Source organism: Halichoeres trimaculatus, unplaced genomic scaffold (genome assembly GCF_033239565.1).
Source record: "Halichoeres trimaculatus isolate MK-OKI-2021-1 unplaced genomic scaffold, fHalTri1.1 fHalTri1_scaffold_9, whole genome shotgun sequence".
Classification (NCBI taxonomy): Eukaryota; Metazoa; Chordata; class Actinopteri; order Labriformes; family Labridae; genus Halichoeres; species Halichoeres trimaculatus.
The window spans coordinates 25,480,201-25,498,402 of record NW_027437188.1 but is presented as its reverse complement, the minus strand read 5'-3'; the positions used below and the strand labels follow the sequence as shown (position 1 = coordinate 25,498,402).

The 18,202-nt window shown below is 41.0% G+C and overlaps 1 protein-coding gene across 4 annotated transcripts in view; it reads right to left on the bottom strand.

Annotated features, from left to right (window-relative positions):
- Nucleotides 1-16,772, bottom strand: part of igsf9ba (immunoglobulin superfamily, member 9Ba) — an 82,066-nt gene extending 65,294 nt beyond the window's left edge. For 2 of the 4 annotated variants that reach the window (XM_074680463.1, XM_074680464.1), the window contains exon 1: nt 16,460-16,765. In XM_074680463.1, coding sequence (XP_074536564.1) covers nt 16,460-16,523 — 64 coding nt within the window. In that variant the 5' untranslated portion in view covers nt 16,524-16,765. Of the gene's footprint in view, nt 1-16,459 lie in introns of all 4 variants that reach the window. The other 2 variants (XM_074680466.1, XM_074680465.1) reach the window with 2 other exon arrangements.
- Nucleotides 16,773-18,202: the final 1,430 nt, after the last annotated feature.

Genomic DNA, 18,202 nt, shown 5'->3' with positions numbered 1-18,202 from the left:
CCGCCTCAGACGAGCAATTCTCAGTCAAGGATGCCGTGGATATGCTGACACCTGCTCAAACACAGTGGCGGGGGGTGGGGGTGGGGGGTAGCTAGATAGAGGGGAAATAAGAGCAAGAGAGGGATTGCGGTGTATTAAGAGAGAAGGGTGTGAGGGAGAGAAAGGGCGAAAAAAGATAAAAAGACAGAGACTGATTTAAAAAAAGTAGAGATGAGAGTTAAGGGAGGGAGAGAGAAGGAGGTAAAGAGAAAGAGAAAAAGTGTGTGTGTGTGTGTGTGTGTGTGTGTGTGTGTGTGTGTGTGTACGTGTGTGTGTGTGTGTGTGTGTGTGTGTGTGTGTGTGTGTGTGTGTGTGTGTGTGTGTGTGTGTGTGTGTGCGTGTGTGTGTGTGTGTGTGTGAAACAGGCCTGGCTTGCCAAAGGCACAAAGGGCGAACCAACATTGCTGCTGCGCTGCGCTGCCAGAGGGGCACATTATCGGGCATCTTTGGCTCAGCTGTAAGTCAGAAATTCCTCCGTCCAGCCGTAACTCACTCATTTTGTCCGAGACATTGTGTTTGAAATTTATGACACGTTAACAGTTCTTATTAGAGCTTTTCCTGTGGCTTGTCTAATTACAGCTGCTTATGGAGCTGTGTTTATTTAGCATCAATAAATCATACAAGAAGAAAGATCCAGAGCAGAGCAGAGCTTCTTCAGTGCCTTACATGTGAGCTGATCAGACATCCTCATCAGCACCACATACCCTCCAATCAACGTATCTGCTTCCATGTAATTCCCACTCCGCTCACCCCATCTCCCCCACTCACTTCCTCTTTCTGTATCTTTCCTGCATGCACACACTCAGACTGGATTTCAGACAGACACAAGTGAACTTAATGTAGATTTCACATTTGAGCACCACTGAGGGAGATGCATGTTCCTCCAAAATGCAGAAAAAACATGAGCACCGGGCTGTAACACTAAATATAGCCAGGTACTAAACTGCCCTACAAACTGAGTGTCCAAAGATGGCTTGTTGTCTCATTTCAAACAGCAGTACTATGTATAAATTCATTACCCTGTCGCTCTGTATCAGGTTACAAGCTTTTTTGAACACAGAAACATAGTGTTAAAGAGGAGATCTGTGCTCCTTTCAGTTGCTTCAAAACAAATGCACCCCTTGGTAAAAGTCATGTTCTCATGACAGTGGATGCTTGTGCTCATGGGAAACAGTGCCTTTAACCCGGAAAAACACAAGCTTTCCTGGATAGTCCTCAGCCCCTTTTACTAAAACATTTCCCTCTTAGCATTCTGAATTTCCTACATTTTTTTCCTGTTTTATTAGGACTTTATTCTTGAAACTTGACAACTTACGACTTTATTCTCAAAATCTTTACTTTTTTACCCCTAAATATGGCTCTGATACTCCATGGTTGATCATAGTGAGTAAGCAAAGTCCCAGTGTTTCGTCGAATGCGGCAAATGTCCTCTTTGGAGGTTAATGTCCACATGCCTGAGCTGATTTTGTTCAGGTTGTGTAGTTTTATGCTACTTTGATCTGACAGCCTATGTACAACTTTATTTCAATTGTATAGATCTAGATACTGTCCAACCATGGTACGCTAAAAGCTGCTTCTTTGCCCATTTATTTTACGATGGAAAACTGCAGGCAAAAATATGACCGAAATACCCATAAGGCCATTGACTGGAGCCACAGACCTTCAGGTGGTCATTGGGGGCACAAAACCCTAGACTTAACATATGATTGGCATTTCAGGCCTACAACAATGCAGTTATTCAAACAAAGGAGTAATTCTGGGGCTAAACCATAGACTGTATAAAACATGGACATAGTCTCCCCGACATCACCTGTCTGTTTCTGATACGGAAAATGAAGCACATCGGCTATAGCAGCCATATTAGTAGTGGAAATGGCTTTGGGTACAGCTTTAGGGCACCTGTTGGTTACGTGACCTGAGCTGTGCCTCTGATTGGGTGAGCTCGCAATCTTAATATCCTCTGAACCGCCGAGTTAGAAAATGTGTGCTGATGGTAAAATTAGCGACTCAGAGAGGAGACGTTTTTTAAACCAGGCTGTAAATAGGTCAATTTCTGCTTTGAAAGCAGCTTTTTTTTACTTGGTGTTTGTGACTTTCGGTACTTCCGGAGCCAAGCTCAAGCGGACACTTGAGGAACAGCAAATTTTAGCTCTTCCGCATTGTCTCACATTCTTAGACCAGAGGTTGCCACTTGGGCTAAACTGTGATAGAGACCACATGTAATTGTTTTCATTAACACGCGTGTCCTTGATGAAAACATTTTGTTACAATACCAGTGCTTGAATTCATACCAATGCAGCAACAGAACAAGATATTGGGTATCGGGATGTAAACCACTCAGTGCACCCATAGGTGCATGCATACCATAATTCACTAACCCCTCACAAAAAAATGAGCTGCATTCAGCTGACATATTATTTAATCAATGACAGGATTGCTACCATGACGGCTGAAATAGTTGTCTCCAGTTCTTGAAATTACTTTAAGGAATCTAACCATTTTTGGATTTAAAAAAGTTTAAACTAGGAAAATAAAACCTAATTTCAATGTAGCACAAGATGAAAACATATGAAATAGTCAAATGGTTTTTTTTCTCCATTTGGCAACCAATAAAAGAAAATTAGGTCACTCCAAATAGGCAAACAGTCATTATTCCATTACCACATCAAAATAAAATGATCTGTATTTTTCTACTGCTCACACTTGGATTGGACAAAGCAAAAGACAGTAATTAGAAAATGACATAATTGAAAAGAAGTGTAAGGTCATTGAAAGTCAGATTCTCTCTTCTGGTTTGGTGAGACTGAAAGGGGCATAGTACGGTCTGATGGCTGTTGTCTAAACGGCTTCATCATGTCACCACTGACAGGATGGGAGGTTTTCTGGGACAGAGTCCAGTCCTCCTCCAGTGTGTCTGTAGGCCTTTATTCACAACCACTGCAAAAACAACTGCTGGTCCAGAGTGTGCTCTTAAGGACATGGGCTTTCAGGGCCAACCCTTAATGAAGTGCCTCCATATTATCTATTCAGTCATGTCTGGTTTCACCAATTCAAGTCCAAAACCAGACCATTGTAAAGTAAACTGGGAATACTGGATGGTTCGGAGGATTCTCTTCATATACAAGAATAAAAAGCCGGTAAAAAACCTGCATATTCTTCAACTTCCTCTCTGCTACGAAGAGATGCCAGTCCTAGCCAAAAAAACCCATGAGGTCACCTATCAGGATTTTTAAAATATAGTGCATTTGTATTGTTTAAACGAGAAAAGCCTGTTCTTTTTCTGTGGCATCCTGAAACAAAAACTGGTTTGAAGCCTGTATGAAGCACAAGAAAATATCTGGCAGGCATTTTAACTTAGAGATTTGCCAAGATATGTCAGTAAAAGCCAGTGTTATCTTTAAAACTAGGAATTTAGATGGTGCAGGCCAAGGCAAACAGTGTTCTATTATTGTTTCCGTGCGTCAGATCTGGTTAAAAATAAGATGAGTTTTTTCTTGGCTCAAGCTTCCACCTTCCTCAAATTTTCATGAAAATTGAGCTGATAGTTTTTCCACTATCCAGCCCACAGGCGAACATGCAACATGAAAACACAACCACAGCAACTGGAGTCATGAAGTACAGCTGGATTTTTATTTGCCTACCATTTTATTTACTGTAAACATAAAGTATAGAGTTCATCACATTAGTTACAAATCATGATGGAATGGGGTAATAAATTTCACCACAATGACCTATAATCATGACATTGCTGTTAATATTTAAAACCTTAATTTACCATTAATGTCACTGGACAACTCTTTTTCCATAAATTGGGAAACAATAGTTTAATTAATATTAAACTTTGTACAGACTTAAAACAGCTTTGTGGTCTGAACCGCAACCTCTGTGACATGATTGACACAGCATTTTTTTTCCCCCCATTTGAATCATTTTAAGATTTGAGGTGCGTATTTGGTTAAAGGATAAGTTCGGTTCATACAGCTTTTGCATTGTTTATAGAATGAAGTAGAACAAAATACTCACCCAGAAGGCTTTCCTGATCCAAGCAGTGCTTCGGGAGATATTTAGATCCAAAATCGTGCAGCGGACGTCTGTATAATGGGATCCATCGGGGCATAGACAGCGCCGCTCCTAAAACTGCATTAATCGTCCAAAAACTCGTGTTTTTCACCAACATTCCATCATGGTCCACTCCGGGTTAGTCCTCTGCTGCAGTCTGTGTCACTCCAGACAGCGCTGTGTGGCTGTAATGACCTCTGAACTGACGAAGACTTTGTTTAAGTTTGCCCCTCAAAGAAAGGAGTCAGCTCTCCAGAGAGTACTGCGCATGCGCAGAAGGGCAAACGTAAACAAAGTCTTCGTCCGTTCAGAGGTCATTACAGCTATACAGCGCTGTCTGGAGAGACACAAACTGCAGCAGAGGACTAACCCAGAGTGGACCATGATGGAATATTGGTGAAAAACATGAGTTTTTGGACGATTAATGCAGTTTTAGGAGCGGCGCTGTCTATGCCCCGATGGATCCCATTATATGGACGTCCGCTGCACGATTTTGGAAATATCTCCCAAAGCACTGTTTGGATCAGGAAAGCCTTCTGGGTGAGTATTTTGTTCTACTTCATTCTATAAACAATGTAAAAGCTGTATAAACTGAACTTATCCTTTAATACAACAGCCCACACTAGATAGTACCAGAATTGCTAGATATTCAAAGTAGTTGTTAATATCTTTAAAATTTAGTCCTATAATCCTACTCAAAAGTTGAGTGTAAGCTGTATCAGAGCTAACCACCACTAGCAAGGGACGTAGTCAGTGTCCGTAAATACCCAGCTGCAACCTGGGGGCCCACACTAACCAGCACTCCAGTATCGGGCAAAAGTCTTACACACAGCAGCAGTAAATGAGACTACAACCCAATCTAGCATTTTTATAAACAAAGAACCACGGAACAACTCTGCTCTAAAACCGAATAGGAAACTCATGCTTTCCTCTCATATGAGCATGCACACACACATATACATGCATAAGTGCATAAACCCAGCCAACTGACTTATGGTGAAATAAATATTTCCAGATAAAGCGCAGCAGGTCTATCACAATTCAGTCAATCAAGTCTGGGTATAACAGATTTTTTTTCTAACCTTAAGCAAGAATGGACCATGTAAACGCAAGATCATTGTTGCAGAACATTGAAAAAACAGGGCCCCCAAAGTTTGAAAGCTTTATAAGACACAATATTCTAATACATTCTTTTGTGGGAATAAATTCTTTACGATGAACTCAAAACAAACATGACATGCTTTCAAATGGAATTTGTAGCGATATTTGCAAGTGAGAAAATTAATTCATAAACACTTCTCAAGAGATGCTCCAATATTTTGCAGTTGAGGCTTTCAGGGGAGTTTCATGTGTCAATAAAGTGGTCTCAAACCCCAACCCCCTCCTAGACCCCGCTATTTCGCACAGTAGCTGTAGTGCTAGCCATAATGCTCTACTACCCCGATGTAAATACTCACAGATGACAGACTGAATCTTGTGTTATAAAACGCTTTAACAGTAGTTTGATCTAGAAATAGCAGATTAAGTTGAATCTGGTTGACTCCACCAGAGCTATATGTTCCAACATATGAACATTAACCTGCAGGGAGATGTGAAGGCTGGGGGTGCTAGCTCTGCTAACTTAGGCCACACTCTTCAAACCGATTTAAATCAGTCTACATGCCATGCTAGAAATCATGCTCCATTTGGCTCTCTTCTCATTTTTTCTTACATTTAGACCAGTCAGAATTCAAATCACTGTTCAAGCTGTGTGGAAATGAGTCGCTTCAGAGACTCACTTACTAAGATTGAGTGGTCACTTCCATTCACAAACTGACGTGATTATCTAGAAATTAAATATGTATTTTGAAAGCTACATGATAAGTACAGTTTGCACACATTTAATTTGACTCACCCTACCTGATATCAATATCAAGTTTAACTGAAATAATTACAAGCAGCATAAAATGCTCTAAAAAAGGATGATCATCATATCTGTCCAACCAGAACCACATGACCAGAAAAACTGGCTTTCCCAGAATGCTGCGGGCTTTGTTTGCAAGGAGACTCCTGTGGGACTGGACTGGCGGAGGAAAGAGAGAGGAGGGAGAGGGGGAGTGAAGGGGGGAGGGGGCACCACCAGAAAGAGCTGGCACATGCCCAGTACTGAGAGTCTGCCATCCACAGCTTGAGCACAGGCCTTTTCCTAAGCTCATTACTCAGATTTACTCATATGATTGTGAGCGAGGAAGCACAGCGGTGAGAAACATGAATAAGGGAGACAGAGATGGAGAGATGATGAACTGGTCAGACAGAATTATTACAATGCAGCTTGGCAGGAAACGTAAAGCATCAGTCAAATAAATATATATTAAACAAGTACCTACAGTAGTTTTTACAAACGAAATAAATGGGAAGAGAAAAGACAATGCTGCTAAAAATGAAGATTAATAACGCACGAGGACAGTGAACACACTGAGCAAACAGGAGGTTAAATTCAGGTTTTATTACACGCTGGTAGAGCTGTCTGCACAAGATGCACAGAGGCATCAGTTATCACCCGGCAACATTCTTGGTTGGGATATCGTTCTAGTCAAACTGAACACGAAACAGCGACTTTATTTGTCTATCTCTGGGGTCTGCTTGGGCCCTCTGGTCCAAAAGTAGTTTCACGCTTGAAATGTATAAGTTTAAAATTTGAACTCTAATGAAGTATTGTGACATACAGTGTACAAGGTGCAGTTTTCATGACTTTATCATCATCTAAAAGGTGAGCAGCCCTATAAACTCATGCAACCAGTATACCATCATAAAACACAGTGTTATTTAAGGGGGAAATATTGTTTTCATTAGGGATGCACCAATCGAAACCTGGAATCAGTATTGAGTATCAGGTATTACGATTAAGTTAAAACAGCAAGAAGTTACTAAAACAAATTTCTCAGTCTCATCTTCAAAAGAATAGAGAATTTTCAATTAATACTTATATCAGCACTTCTGCTGTCATATATTATTATTTCACTGCAGCATTTTAAATGAAGCACTTAAAAAGCGTAATATTCCAACAAAGTGAAAGGCTAACATGGTGTGCATCATACAAAATTCATGCAGTCCAAACAGCAACATGTAATAATGGCCTTGTCACTGTAGCAGCACATACCTGTAATGCCAGCACAGGTGTGCTGCAGTTATACAAACTATATTGGTATCTGCATGAATGTACCTGATCTCTCTGACAACAAAACACTTGTGTTTTATACATTTTGTATCTGATTTGGTTTGAAGTTTTAAGAATGCTTCACAAAACAAGGTGCAGACAAGTGTGAGCCTGATGAACCATCAGTGACAATTGGGAGTGTATCGATTCATCGATCTGGATTGATATATCCATTGTTTGAGCAATAAGCCAGTCAATTCAATTGACAGTATGAACATTGATATCTGTTTTAACCTTATGCTTTTATTTTGAAAGTCCCCCAGGGCACTCGGCTATGACAGTTTCCGCTCAGATACGAGTCACAATACTGATATATCCATTGTTTGAGCAATAAGCCAGTCAATTCAATTGACAGTATGAACATTGATATCTGTTTTAACCTTATGCTTTTATTTTGAAAGTCCCCCAGGGCACTCGGCTATGACAGTTTCCGCTCAGATACGAGTCACAATACTGCTAGCACAGGTAGCAGGTAATGGCAAGCAACTGAGAGAGAAGGAGATAATGGAGACATTAACGCCACTCTCATGAAGGAAAGAGTGGTATGGAAGTATTTTGGATTCCTGAGAGAAGACCAATCAGAAGACAGAGCACATGCAGTATGCAAACAGTACAGTATGTATGTAAGTATTGATCCCCTGTACCTGGCAATCACCATCGGTACTCGAAGGTACCAAATTTTTGTTTCTTTTGTGTTTATGTGATATGGATAATAAATATCAATTTGTTTAACAACAATCATGACATCAATTGTATCGTATTGTGATAAAACTAGTGATTTACACCCCTAATGACAATAAAAAGACTTTTTTTTTTTTTCAAAAGTTGTAGTTCTGATTTTACTGTACCAGAGGTGCAGGAATCATCCAGTGCTCATCATCAGACCCTAACACTACCAGGACCTGTGAGAGCTCTCAGCAGCTGAGAGGCCTTTTAGTTTTTAGATGTTACCCCCAAACAACTTGACTTGAATTAAAAGCTGTAGTTTCAATGCCATAAAAAAAGACATAAAGCATCACTAAATATTCCTGAGGCACTGTAAAGAAAGTGGTCTCTGTCCCACATCATTAAAACTTTTGGGAACACTGCAGATGTTCGACAAATTAAAACACTGCTGTCAAAACACTTCCTCCGACATCTCATGCACAGCAGCCTCACACAAAGTCCCAGACAGCTATAACAACCACACAAAAACTGAGGACAGCCTCATCTATCTGAACTTCAGTCTGAATGCGGACTCCAGACGCAGTAGGAGGGCTTTCAGACGCTGCCTTGTCACCATTGGGAGGTCTCCAATATGGTGAATGGCAGTTTTGACATTGCCACAAATGCTGTCTGCTCCTATATCTCTCTGTCTGTGAGGACACACGCCTTCGGAAGAAAACCCTGTGACAAGAACAAGTGTGCCTTGCCGCGGTCCACAGGGGAGCTCAGGGTCCTGTGAAACATCAAGGAGCGGTCTCACAAGAAGGGCATTACAGATGAATACCATCTGGCCAAGAGCCAGCTCAACAAAAGCTTAAAAAGCACAAAGTCCCAGCACAGGAGCAGAGAGGAGAGTCCGTCTGCCGTCAGTGACTCAGGCTGAAAATAGTCCTTCAAATGTAACACTCTCCGACACTTGCCAATGACATTTAATTACTTCTGTATCGCCATCAGCGTCCCTCTTGTGCCACCTTGATCTAATGCCAAGTCACCGTTGACTTTGTTGAACTAACCTCGAGTCTCCCCGACCATATGTTGCCTCCCCAACGGACACTTGGCACAAGGAAACTTCTTTGACCGACTATTAAATGTGACTGATGGCTTGTACCTGAGACTTTGTGTTTAATTTGCTGACTTACAGGCTAACAGGCACTGAATGTAAAACCTAACATTTTGACATTTTGAAGCCCAAAAAAACAAGACCATTTGGTATGATTTGGTGCATTCTTCACTGTATTAGTCAATGTCTATCGACCATAATTTAAACCATAGAAAAAGACTTTTCCAAACCAACACTGACATCTTATCTCTTTTATCTTTCAACAGCTGAAGCACTTGGGGAGATACAAAACACAGAAAGTGAGAAGGGATGTTGTGAAACTGTTCAGTTATTCATATTTCATTAGTAATCAGTATGATTTTTCCTGCATGTAGCCAAATCTGCCACTGTCAAGTGTAAACTAAGGCTTTGTTCACACTGCAGTTAAAAGTGACCTGAATCTGATTTTTTGCTCACATGTGGCAGAAAGATGCTTTGTTTCTGGCAGTGTGAACAGCACAAGTCACACTGACTATGACATTTTCCAGTTAGATTTAGGCTGCTTTTAAACGTGGTACTGATTCAGGTACGCATCTGATCTTTTTGAATGCAACTGCAGTCTGAACAGCCAGGCTGCATTTAACTTGGATTCATATAGGAGAGATACACAGCACAGTTCTGCACCCAATGTCTTGTCCCACACTTCAGTTGTAGATGGTACTGCACTGATAAGTTGGTTTGCCAAACTAACCCAAAAGAAGAAGACAAAGAAGTTCTGCACTGTAGACAAAAACGGAGTCATGCTTAAAATGTTTTTAACATTACTTGCTCCCAAGTTTGCCAGCTGCCGCCACACAATATTTTTAATAGTGATGGGTACAGAATTAGGTACTTCTATAGCTACCGACCGACTTCTGTCAAAAGTAGCAGGTGCCGATTTACGTAAAATTAAAAGATACCATGTTAAGGTATCTATAAGGATCCCTGTGACTGTGAGGGAGTGGAAGAGTAGGCAATTTTCCATGCTGGACATGAACACAACATTGTAAGGTTATATACTGAAGAATGAATATGTTAAATTGAAAAAAAAAATTATATATATATATATATATATATATATATATATATATATATATATATATATATATATATATATATATATATATATATATATGTATATATATATATATAATTATTATTATTATTATTATTATTATTATTATTATTATTATTATTTATTTTTTATTATTACACAAATTGATATTTTTTACCACATACACACAAAAAAGAACCGAATATTGGTACCATTGAGTACCGATACTAATTGCCAGGAACCAGGCATTGGTACCGTATCATTTGACGTCAATGTTCAACTGAGCATGCTGGTCACTAAGAGCGTGAGCTGTTCACATCCCAGTCCGCAGACAGGCCACATTTAAAAGTGTAATTTGAACAGCCAAACAAAAAAAGAGTTGAGCAATAAAACCAGAACTGGGCATTGAGGCCTGCCGTGTGAACATTGCCTAAGTGGCATTATCTTTCATTTAAAAATAAAGCAGACACAGCAGTACAAAAAAGAAACACAGAGGGTGTCCACTTGAGCTTTGCTCCAAACCCAGTGGAATCCCAACAGAGCTCATATTACAATTCCAAATACGGCAGAATTTAACAATTTTTAGACATGGTACAAAAAATCTGTTATTGTAAATTTAATTTCTGTATTTGTAATAAGTGGGGAGATGAACTGACAGATGGTAAAGGAGACAGAATGTATGGCCACTGAATCAGTGTAGATGACAACATTTGGCGAAAGTACCAGGAATGTTTTAAATGCAGAAATGAGATGCTATTCTACAGACAAAACACTGGGCTTTCTGTCTGTATTGTTTCAATTTTCTTGTGTGTAGTTACACTTTTTGAGGAGGCACTCTACATGCATAGGCGTCTGCGCTAGTATCAGCCTATATAGACTTATTGCATGTTCGAAAGCATAGACCTGACAGAAGTATAAATCAGGCTTTATAGATGTTAACCACACTTCAACTGGACTCCTCCTTGTTGCATGTGGTGACTTGTCTTTTGTTACTGGTTCACCAAAACACCACTTTGGGGCCGAAGTACATGAATGAGGTGCAAGAAGAGTCTCGCTTTGCAATGGAAGATTTTGTTAAATGTTGTATCCAGTTTATTTATTCAGCTGAAATCTCCAATGTGTTTTTGGCACAAAAAAATGCACGTTATTTTGAAAAATGTCAAAAGATTTTAGAAGCTCTATATTTTTCTACCACGTTATAATCTTGTTATTTTTGTGAGTAGTATTGTAGTAAGGTCTGAGATTGTGGTTTGATCCCATTGTATTTTTTAGGCATGACTGTAGGCTGGGATTGGCTGGTTTAATTTATTGGCTATAGACTTCAAAGATGGTGCACTGGTTCGGTACAGAGGCTGGTCCTCAAGACAGCAGTCACTGGATCAACTTTTGGCCTCAACCCGCATGTCTTCCTTTGCTTTTTTCTCTCACATTTCCTGTCTCTTTCTTTAGCTGTCTCTTCTTTTTTTCTCATTTAACAGATGATACACAAGATACAACAACGGCTCCCTGAGAAAGCCACACACTTCCCACACTCACCAAGAATAAAAAGACTGCCAGATTCAGGAGATCATCAACAAGGTGCAAGTAAAACTTATTGGGTACAGACAACAAGGCTGTTAACCACACGCTCGGACTGAAAACAGTCTTGGTTTAAAAGATACAGTCAGCTAGTTGTTTGGAAAGTTGGTAGATGGGTAGGTTCATAAGTTCTATAAACAAACATCAAATCACCACATATGCACACATGGTTTATTCGACCACTCTAGAGGGTCTTAAACACAGTAAAGGGTAAGAAAAGTGCAAAGTCTTTCTGTTTTCTGACCACAATACTGGATTCTTTGACTGCTACTTGCACCTCAGTGTCAAACATTTTTCTTTTCCTCTCAGCTGTGTTTTTTACCTAGAATACTCTGGCAGCAAAGCACTAAAAAGCCCAAGAGTTGTTTCAGCCATGCTCTTTCCTAAACTGTCTCATATGTGTCAGAAATATATAACTCTCTATTTTTAACAGAACAGTGGCAAATGGGTGCATAAGAATGAGCCAAAGTCAGTTTTTCTCCATTTTAACTCTGTAGTGTGTTTGAGTCTGTCTCCGCCTGGTGAAAACAGAGGTAAAATTAACCCAGGTGTTCCTGAATGCATCATACTACTACTGCTGCTGCTTGCTAATGTGCTGTGAATGCTATACCTTGATCCAACTCTGAAGGACAGCATTAATATAGAGTGGGCACGATTTTAATAGCATTGAGACAAGTCAAGTGTGAACCTGCCTGATTTTTTTTTCAACGCAAAGATTTTAATATCGCTCCAGCTTAACTCCTGCTTTTCATCAGATCAGTTCATCTATGGAGGATTCAGCCTGTCTTTAAATCAGAGGCTTTTATGTAACAGTCAGAGCAAAATGGTGCACCGGTTCGCAGATTAAGTAGGCACCAAACATACATACGGTGGGCTACCATCCTCAAAACAGTGGTCGCTGATCCAGCTCCTGGCCATGACCCTTTCCTGCACGTCATCACCCACTCCCTATCTAGTCTCACCTCAGTGGTCCTATCTAATAAAGAGGAAAGGGGCCTAAAAATAACTTTAAAAGATTATAGTAGAATGACTTCGCCCTGCACTTTTAGCACCATCCTGTGACTATCAATTTCCCCAAAGATGAAAACTCTTCATGCATCTGGGACTTTCCTTTCACACAGTCTCTCTATGAAGAAAAGTCAGTATAGGGCTAAGCGCATGAAGCTGTTTTTTTCTTGCAATATATATTCTCATTTCTCAAATAAATGCCTTTCAACCTTCCATCACAACTTACAGCACCTAAACCAAAGCTGATAACTTAAAACAGACCGTCAAACAGGGCATTATGTCCATAACACTGACATGAAACAGAGAACAGATATCAAACCTTCACATTCACTTCTCTGTTTTGAACAAAGGTTGGACATGTACAGTTTTAAGAAAACTATCATAAAGTCAATAGTTATGTAGAGGCTACAGAATGAAACTGTAAGTTGTAACACTGGTCTACTATGAGCTTTACTTACTTGATGTCATTCTGTAACTGCAATCAAGCTTTAACATGTCACCTCTTTGTGCTAACTAAACTTTATTTTAAAGGAGTATTATCTCAGGTGGTTAGGTATGCATAAAGGCATAATGAAGCCTGGGGGAAGAACTTGAAAAAAGGCAAATTATCTGATGTTGGTTGGTCTTGCTAGCTTAAATTACATTTCAGTCAGACAACTCAAGTTTGATTTGTTTTTTTTTTTAGCAGAAAATATATTTTTTATGTTTGGCATCCAGGCTCCTTGCAGGCCTCACCACTCCTTGCAGATAAGTTACATAGTAACATTGAGGAGTGATGAGCAAAAATTACTGACCACAATCCCCCCCGGAGCCTGCAGGTGGTTGCTTGGGTGGCGGTGGAGTCAAAAGAACATGCAGCAACACAAATGCAGGGCAGCAGAGGCATTGACAGGCAAAGAGAGATAGGAGATTCCCAGTTTAAATGAACCACCAAATTGACAGGCAGGATGTGATTGGAAGATGGTTATGGCGAGTGGAACATGTGATCTGTGCATAGCAGCACAGCCCAAGTTGTCCGCCTGAACTAGCTTGCAGGCTCCCCCCATTCATTTGAAGTCACTCTACCTGCGGTTAAACTCTTGATCTGCCACGTTTAACCAAACTATAAGCTCACAGTATGGAAATTTATATACACTGAGTATAATAATCCCTTTGTTCATTTCCTACACAGAGGAAAGTGTGTATATTACAAACTACAGTGAAGAGAAAAGAGCCAAGTCTCAGCTCAACCAAGCTGCCCTTTCCCAACTGTTCTGTTTGTTTTCTTTTTTCAGCAAGTTATCTTTGGACCATCTGTTTTCATTTAGGTTCACTGGTACCTTGAAATCTGACCTGTATCTCTCATGCATGAGGCAGGACAAAATATTAAAACATCTTTTTGTGTTAGCATGTGGTTTACAGCTGACCATCACAGAGGGGTGAGATTAAAATGGCAGCCTAATTGTGTGATAACTAAAAGTTGATTTAAAAAATTATAACGCTATTCAGCTTAGCTTAGCTTAGCTTAGCATGAAGAATAGGAACAGGGACAAAAACAACTAGCTTTGCACTGACCAAACGTAGCACGATCATCTACTAGCCATCTCTAAATTTCAACAACAGACACACCGTATCTTACTTGTTAAAATTAAAGAATTTAACTGCATATAGGAGGGAAATACAAACTTCCAACAAAACACTGGATGCCAAAGCTCCCAGCTGAGAAGTACAGTTCCCCGAACATGACAAATTTAGTTCACGCCCCAATTTTTCTATGAGCCACAAGCCACAAGTCTGCACCACAGTAGATTTCTGTACGCTCAGGGAGAACCAACCTAGCTGTTTCCTAGCTAAAAATTAGTTCCACATAACGCCTCTAAAACTGACAGATTTCTGACATAGCCATCTCTAAATTTCAACAACAGACACACCGTATCTTACTTGTTAAAATTAAAGAATTTAACTGCATATAGGAGGGAAATACAAACTTCCAACAAAACACTGGATGCCAAAGCTCCCAGCTGAGAAGTACAGTTCCCCGAACATGACAAATTTAGTTCACGCCCCAATTTTTCTATGAGCCACAAGCCACAAGTCTGCACCACAGTAGATTTCTGTACGCTCAGGGAGAACCAACCTAGCTGTTTCCTAGCTAAAAATTAGTTCCACATAACGCCTCTAAAACTGACAGATTTCTGACATGAAATTCCAGTTTTGTATGAATTGAAACGCATCAAAGTACACCAAGACACGGGTGATGACAGGTAGATTTAGAAAGCAGTTTCCTTTTTTTAGCTTAGCTAAAACATGGTTGCTAAAGTTTGGTATTAGATTGTACGCTCAATGCTAACTTCCAACAAATAAGCTAATTTCTTTTAATATTTCCCTTTGAAATCTCTCTGTTTTAGTGGCACACATGCCTTTCCGCAGATAACATTCTGTCCGCGGATTACGCTGCAGTTAGTGCCAAAAACTTCAAAGCTGTGATTCTAAAAGTGCATACCTTAAGACAGAGATTGTTTCACTTCTGTATTATTTTAGTATGCTATCTTTACCATCAGCTAAAAAAGAACATAAAAGGAGTCACAGACTGTGTCCACATGCATTGCAGAAGCCCTGTGTTGCATCAGACTTGGTTCAGACACTGTAGGAGAAGTAGAACGTCTCTTTCATAATTGCCAGCAGACTATGTTATGATTTGGGACTCATTGATGCAGCTAGAAGTAAATCACCTACAGACTCGGTAATATGAGTCAAAATCCATCCCTTCGAAAAATGGGAAATTTCTACTTTGATCTGCAAAACCACTGAGAGCCTGTCTGCTTCTAAATCAAACATGTCCCAGAAACTTTTCACATTTTGCTCCGCTTAAACATCCATATCATTGCAGGAGGAGCCGGACCTGTGAGCAGACCAGTTCTGACTGGGTATATGAGGGGTCATTGGGATCATTTACCAGGCGACAGCTTGGCACATGTCTCCCTCATCTGGACACGAGTGGAAAAGCAAGGTTAAGTAAGTACATGGGTCAATACAGAGTGCAGAGGAAAAAATAAGAACAAAGGGGGGAAATTGTGCAGTTTGTTGCTCCAGGAATGATCAGTTTATGATAGATCAGCAGCAGGCGAGCCCGGCAGCCAGTGGGTGCGCTCTGAGCATCACGCCTAACACTGTGACCGTCTCCATGTGCTATGTGGAATTCAGCATACAAATCCCATGCATGCAACATGAAATCAAGAGTGCATTTTATCTGACACACAATGCATTATTTAGTTACTTTTCCATCTTAAAGGCTGAGACGGTCACACCCCTCTTTGGAGAACTCAAATGGGACTGCTTGCTATGATACAATGCACACATTTCCCCCCTCAGCAGCGGGGACGTTATCTCCAATATGCTGCTTGTTTTATCACACAAACGAGCCCTCTTGGATCCCACAGAACAGGCCTGTGAGCCACCAGCAGCCTTATCAATCAGCCTATCTTTGCATTGGTCAGTCATTCTTGCACGTTTGCACCCAAATATCATGTCTCACACTGCATGCACATGAGCCGTTTCAAGACAATTGCTGTTTCCCTGATACGGTTTAAGCAGGGCTGAACTTTCACGTGACATATGAGATATGCAGCCATTTGTTAGAATGAAAAAGCCCCACACTTCACATGAGCTAACACAGAAAAGGAAAATGCAGCACCAAGCTCACGCGAGCACAGCAGAAATCATATGCTATGTGCGGCACAAGATATATTGCACTTCAACTCACCTTGAGCGGCCGTTCCTCTGGTGCTGAATACACTTGCTATCAGAGTGGCCACATACCAAATCATAGTACTATTGCCGACCAGCTATTACCACGCAAAGTGCCCCGTTCAACCAATCTCTCATATTCGACCTTGCACCTCACGGTCTTTTCGGCAGAAGCCCCCTTTTCATATCCTATTTTCTCTCCTCGTGGCGTTTCCCTTCATCCCTTCCCTCCCCCGTCCTTCCATCCGCATCCTCTCCCGAAGAGACAGAGCACCTGCACCGCCGCGTTTGTAGTAGACGGAGCCGTTTTTACGAGCGCATAGTGAAACCAAGTGTGAGAATGCAGCCACAGGTCCGCCTCTGCCGTCATTGGATTGGCTGCTGATTGAGGCTTTGGGGCGTGTATTGGTCGTCCGTACAAGCCCCGCACCCGAATGACAGGAGCGCCGATTCAAGGTGAGTTGGAGCGTGCCATAGTAGTGGAACCGCAGTATCATGCGCATTGACAGAGAGACGTGTCCACATCTTTAAATACCTCTCCTTTTAAACTGGCCCCCACGTGCACCATCACCGCCCATCATCCATTCACACGCGCACACACAGCCTTTTTTTGCGCTTATATCAATATTGGCATCTTTGTCTGCGGGTTTTGTGGAAAAAAGGGGGACGCTGGTGGATATGTGTGACTCATCCGTCGCTCACCCATAGCCCTCGGCTGTTGTCATGTTGCTGTCACCGACATAAAACGCTCTCTGTGCCGCTACCGTGTCTGGCTTTATGCGATGGGTGTGGCGACAGACACGATACCGTTTTCCCTCTCTCTGTTTTTTTTTTCCTCGACGGCGAAAAGCGCGAGGATGCACGCAGCTCCATCGCGCTTCTGCCCACCGCGCACACATGGTTAACAGTGATAAGGCTGCCTCGTACTCACTCCCTCTGTTTTTTTCCTTACAACATGCATGACCACAGAGGAATCATAGCGCCGTGTGTGTGTGTGTGTGTGTGTGTGTGTGTGTGTGTGTGTGTGTGTGTGTGTGTGTGTGTGTGTGTGTGTGTGTGTGTGTGTGTGTGTGTGTGTGTGTGTAACGCCTCTAGGCTGCTCACATCTCCCCCAAATCTCGCTGCTTTTACAGTCTACCGTGTGTTACTGCGAGATAAACACAAAGGTGATATGTAATGTAAGAGAAATTCGGTGATTGGTCTCTGATCTTTCGGCTGAATTTGCCACATTTTTGTCTTGGAACATGTCTATCTGTCTGACTGTCTGTCTCCCTCCTCCCCTCCTGTTCCCTTTTCGAGACTGTCACTGTTCCTGTCTGAAATCAAAGAAAATCTAAAAAAGGCTACTGAAATGAAAGCTAGTCTCCCCCTTTCCCAGTAAGAAACCTGCTGAGTAAAATTTTTTGCAGCAAATTTGAGGGTTTTGTTTTTATTCTTATTTTACATGAGTTTAGCTGTGATTTAGTGGGAAGTCCTTTCCTCTTTGAGGGACTGATCCCACCACCCAACCCTTTGCAGTTTAATCTCCAAAACCTATTCTTGTAACTCTGCCTATTGCAATGTTTATTACGGGCACATGGAAAATTACAGTTTGTCTTGACTGCAAAACAATAGGCTTTATTCCCCATCATTAAAAATAAGTTGAAAATAAGAAATTGCCATAGGAGTCAAGTTTTAGCTCTGACAAATAATTCTCTAAAATTTCTCTTGGCAACATTTTTCAAATTTAGTCAAGGTCTTGTCTTGAATTTTCAGGTTA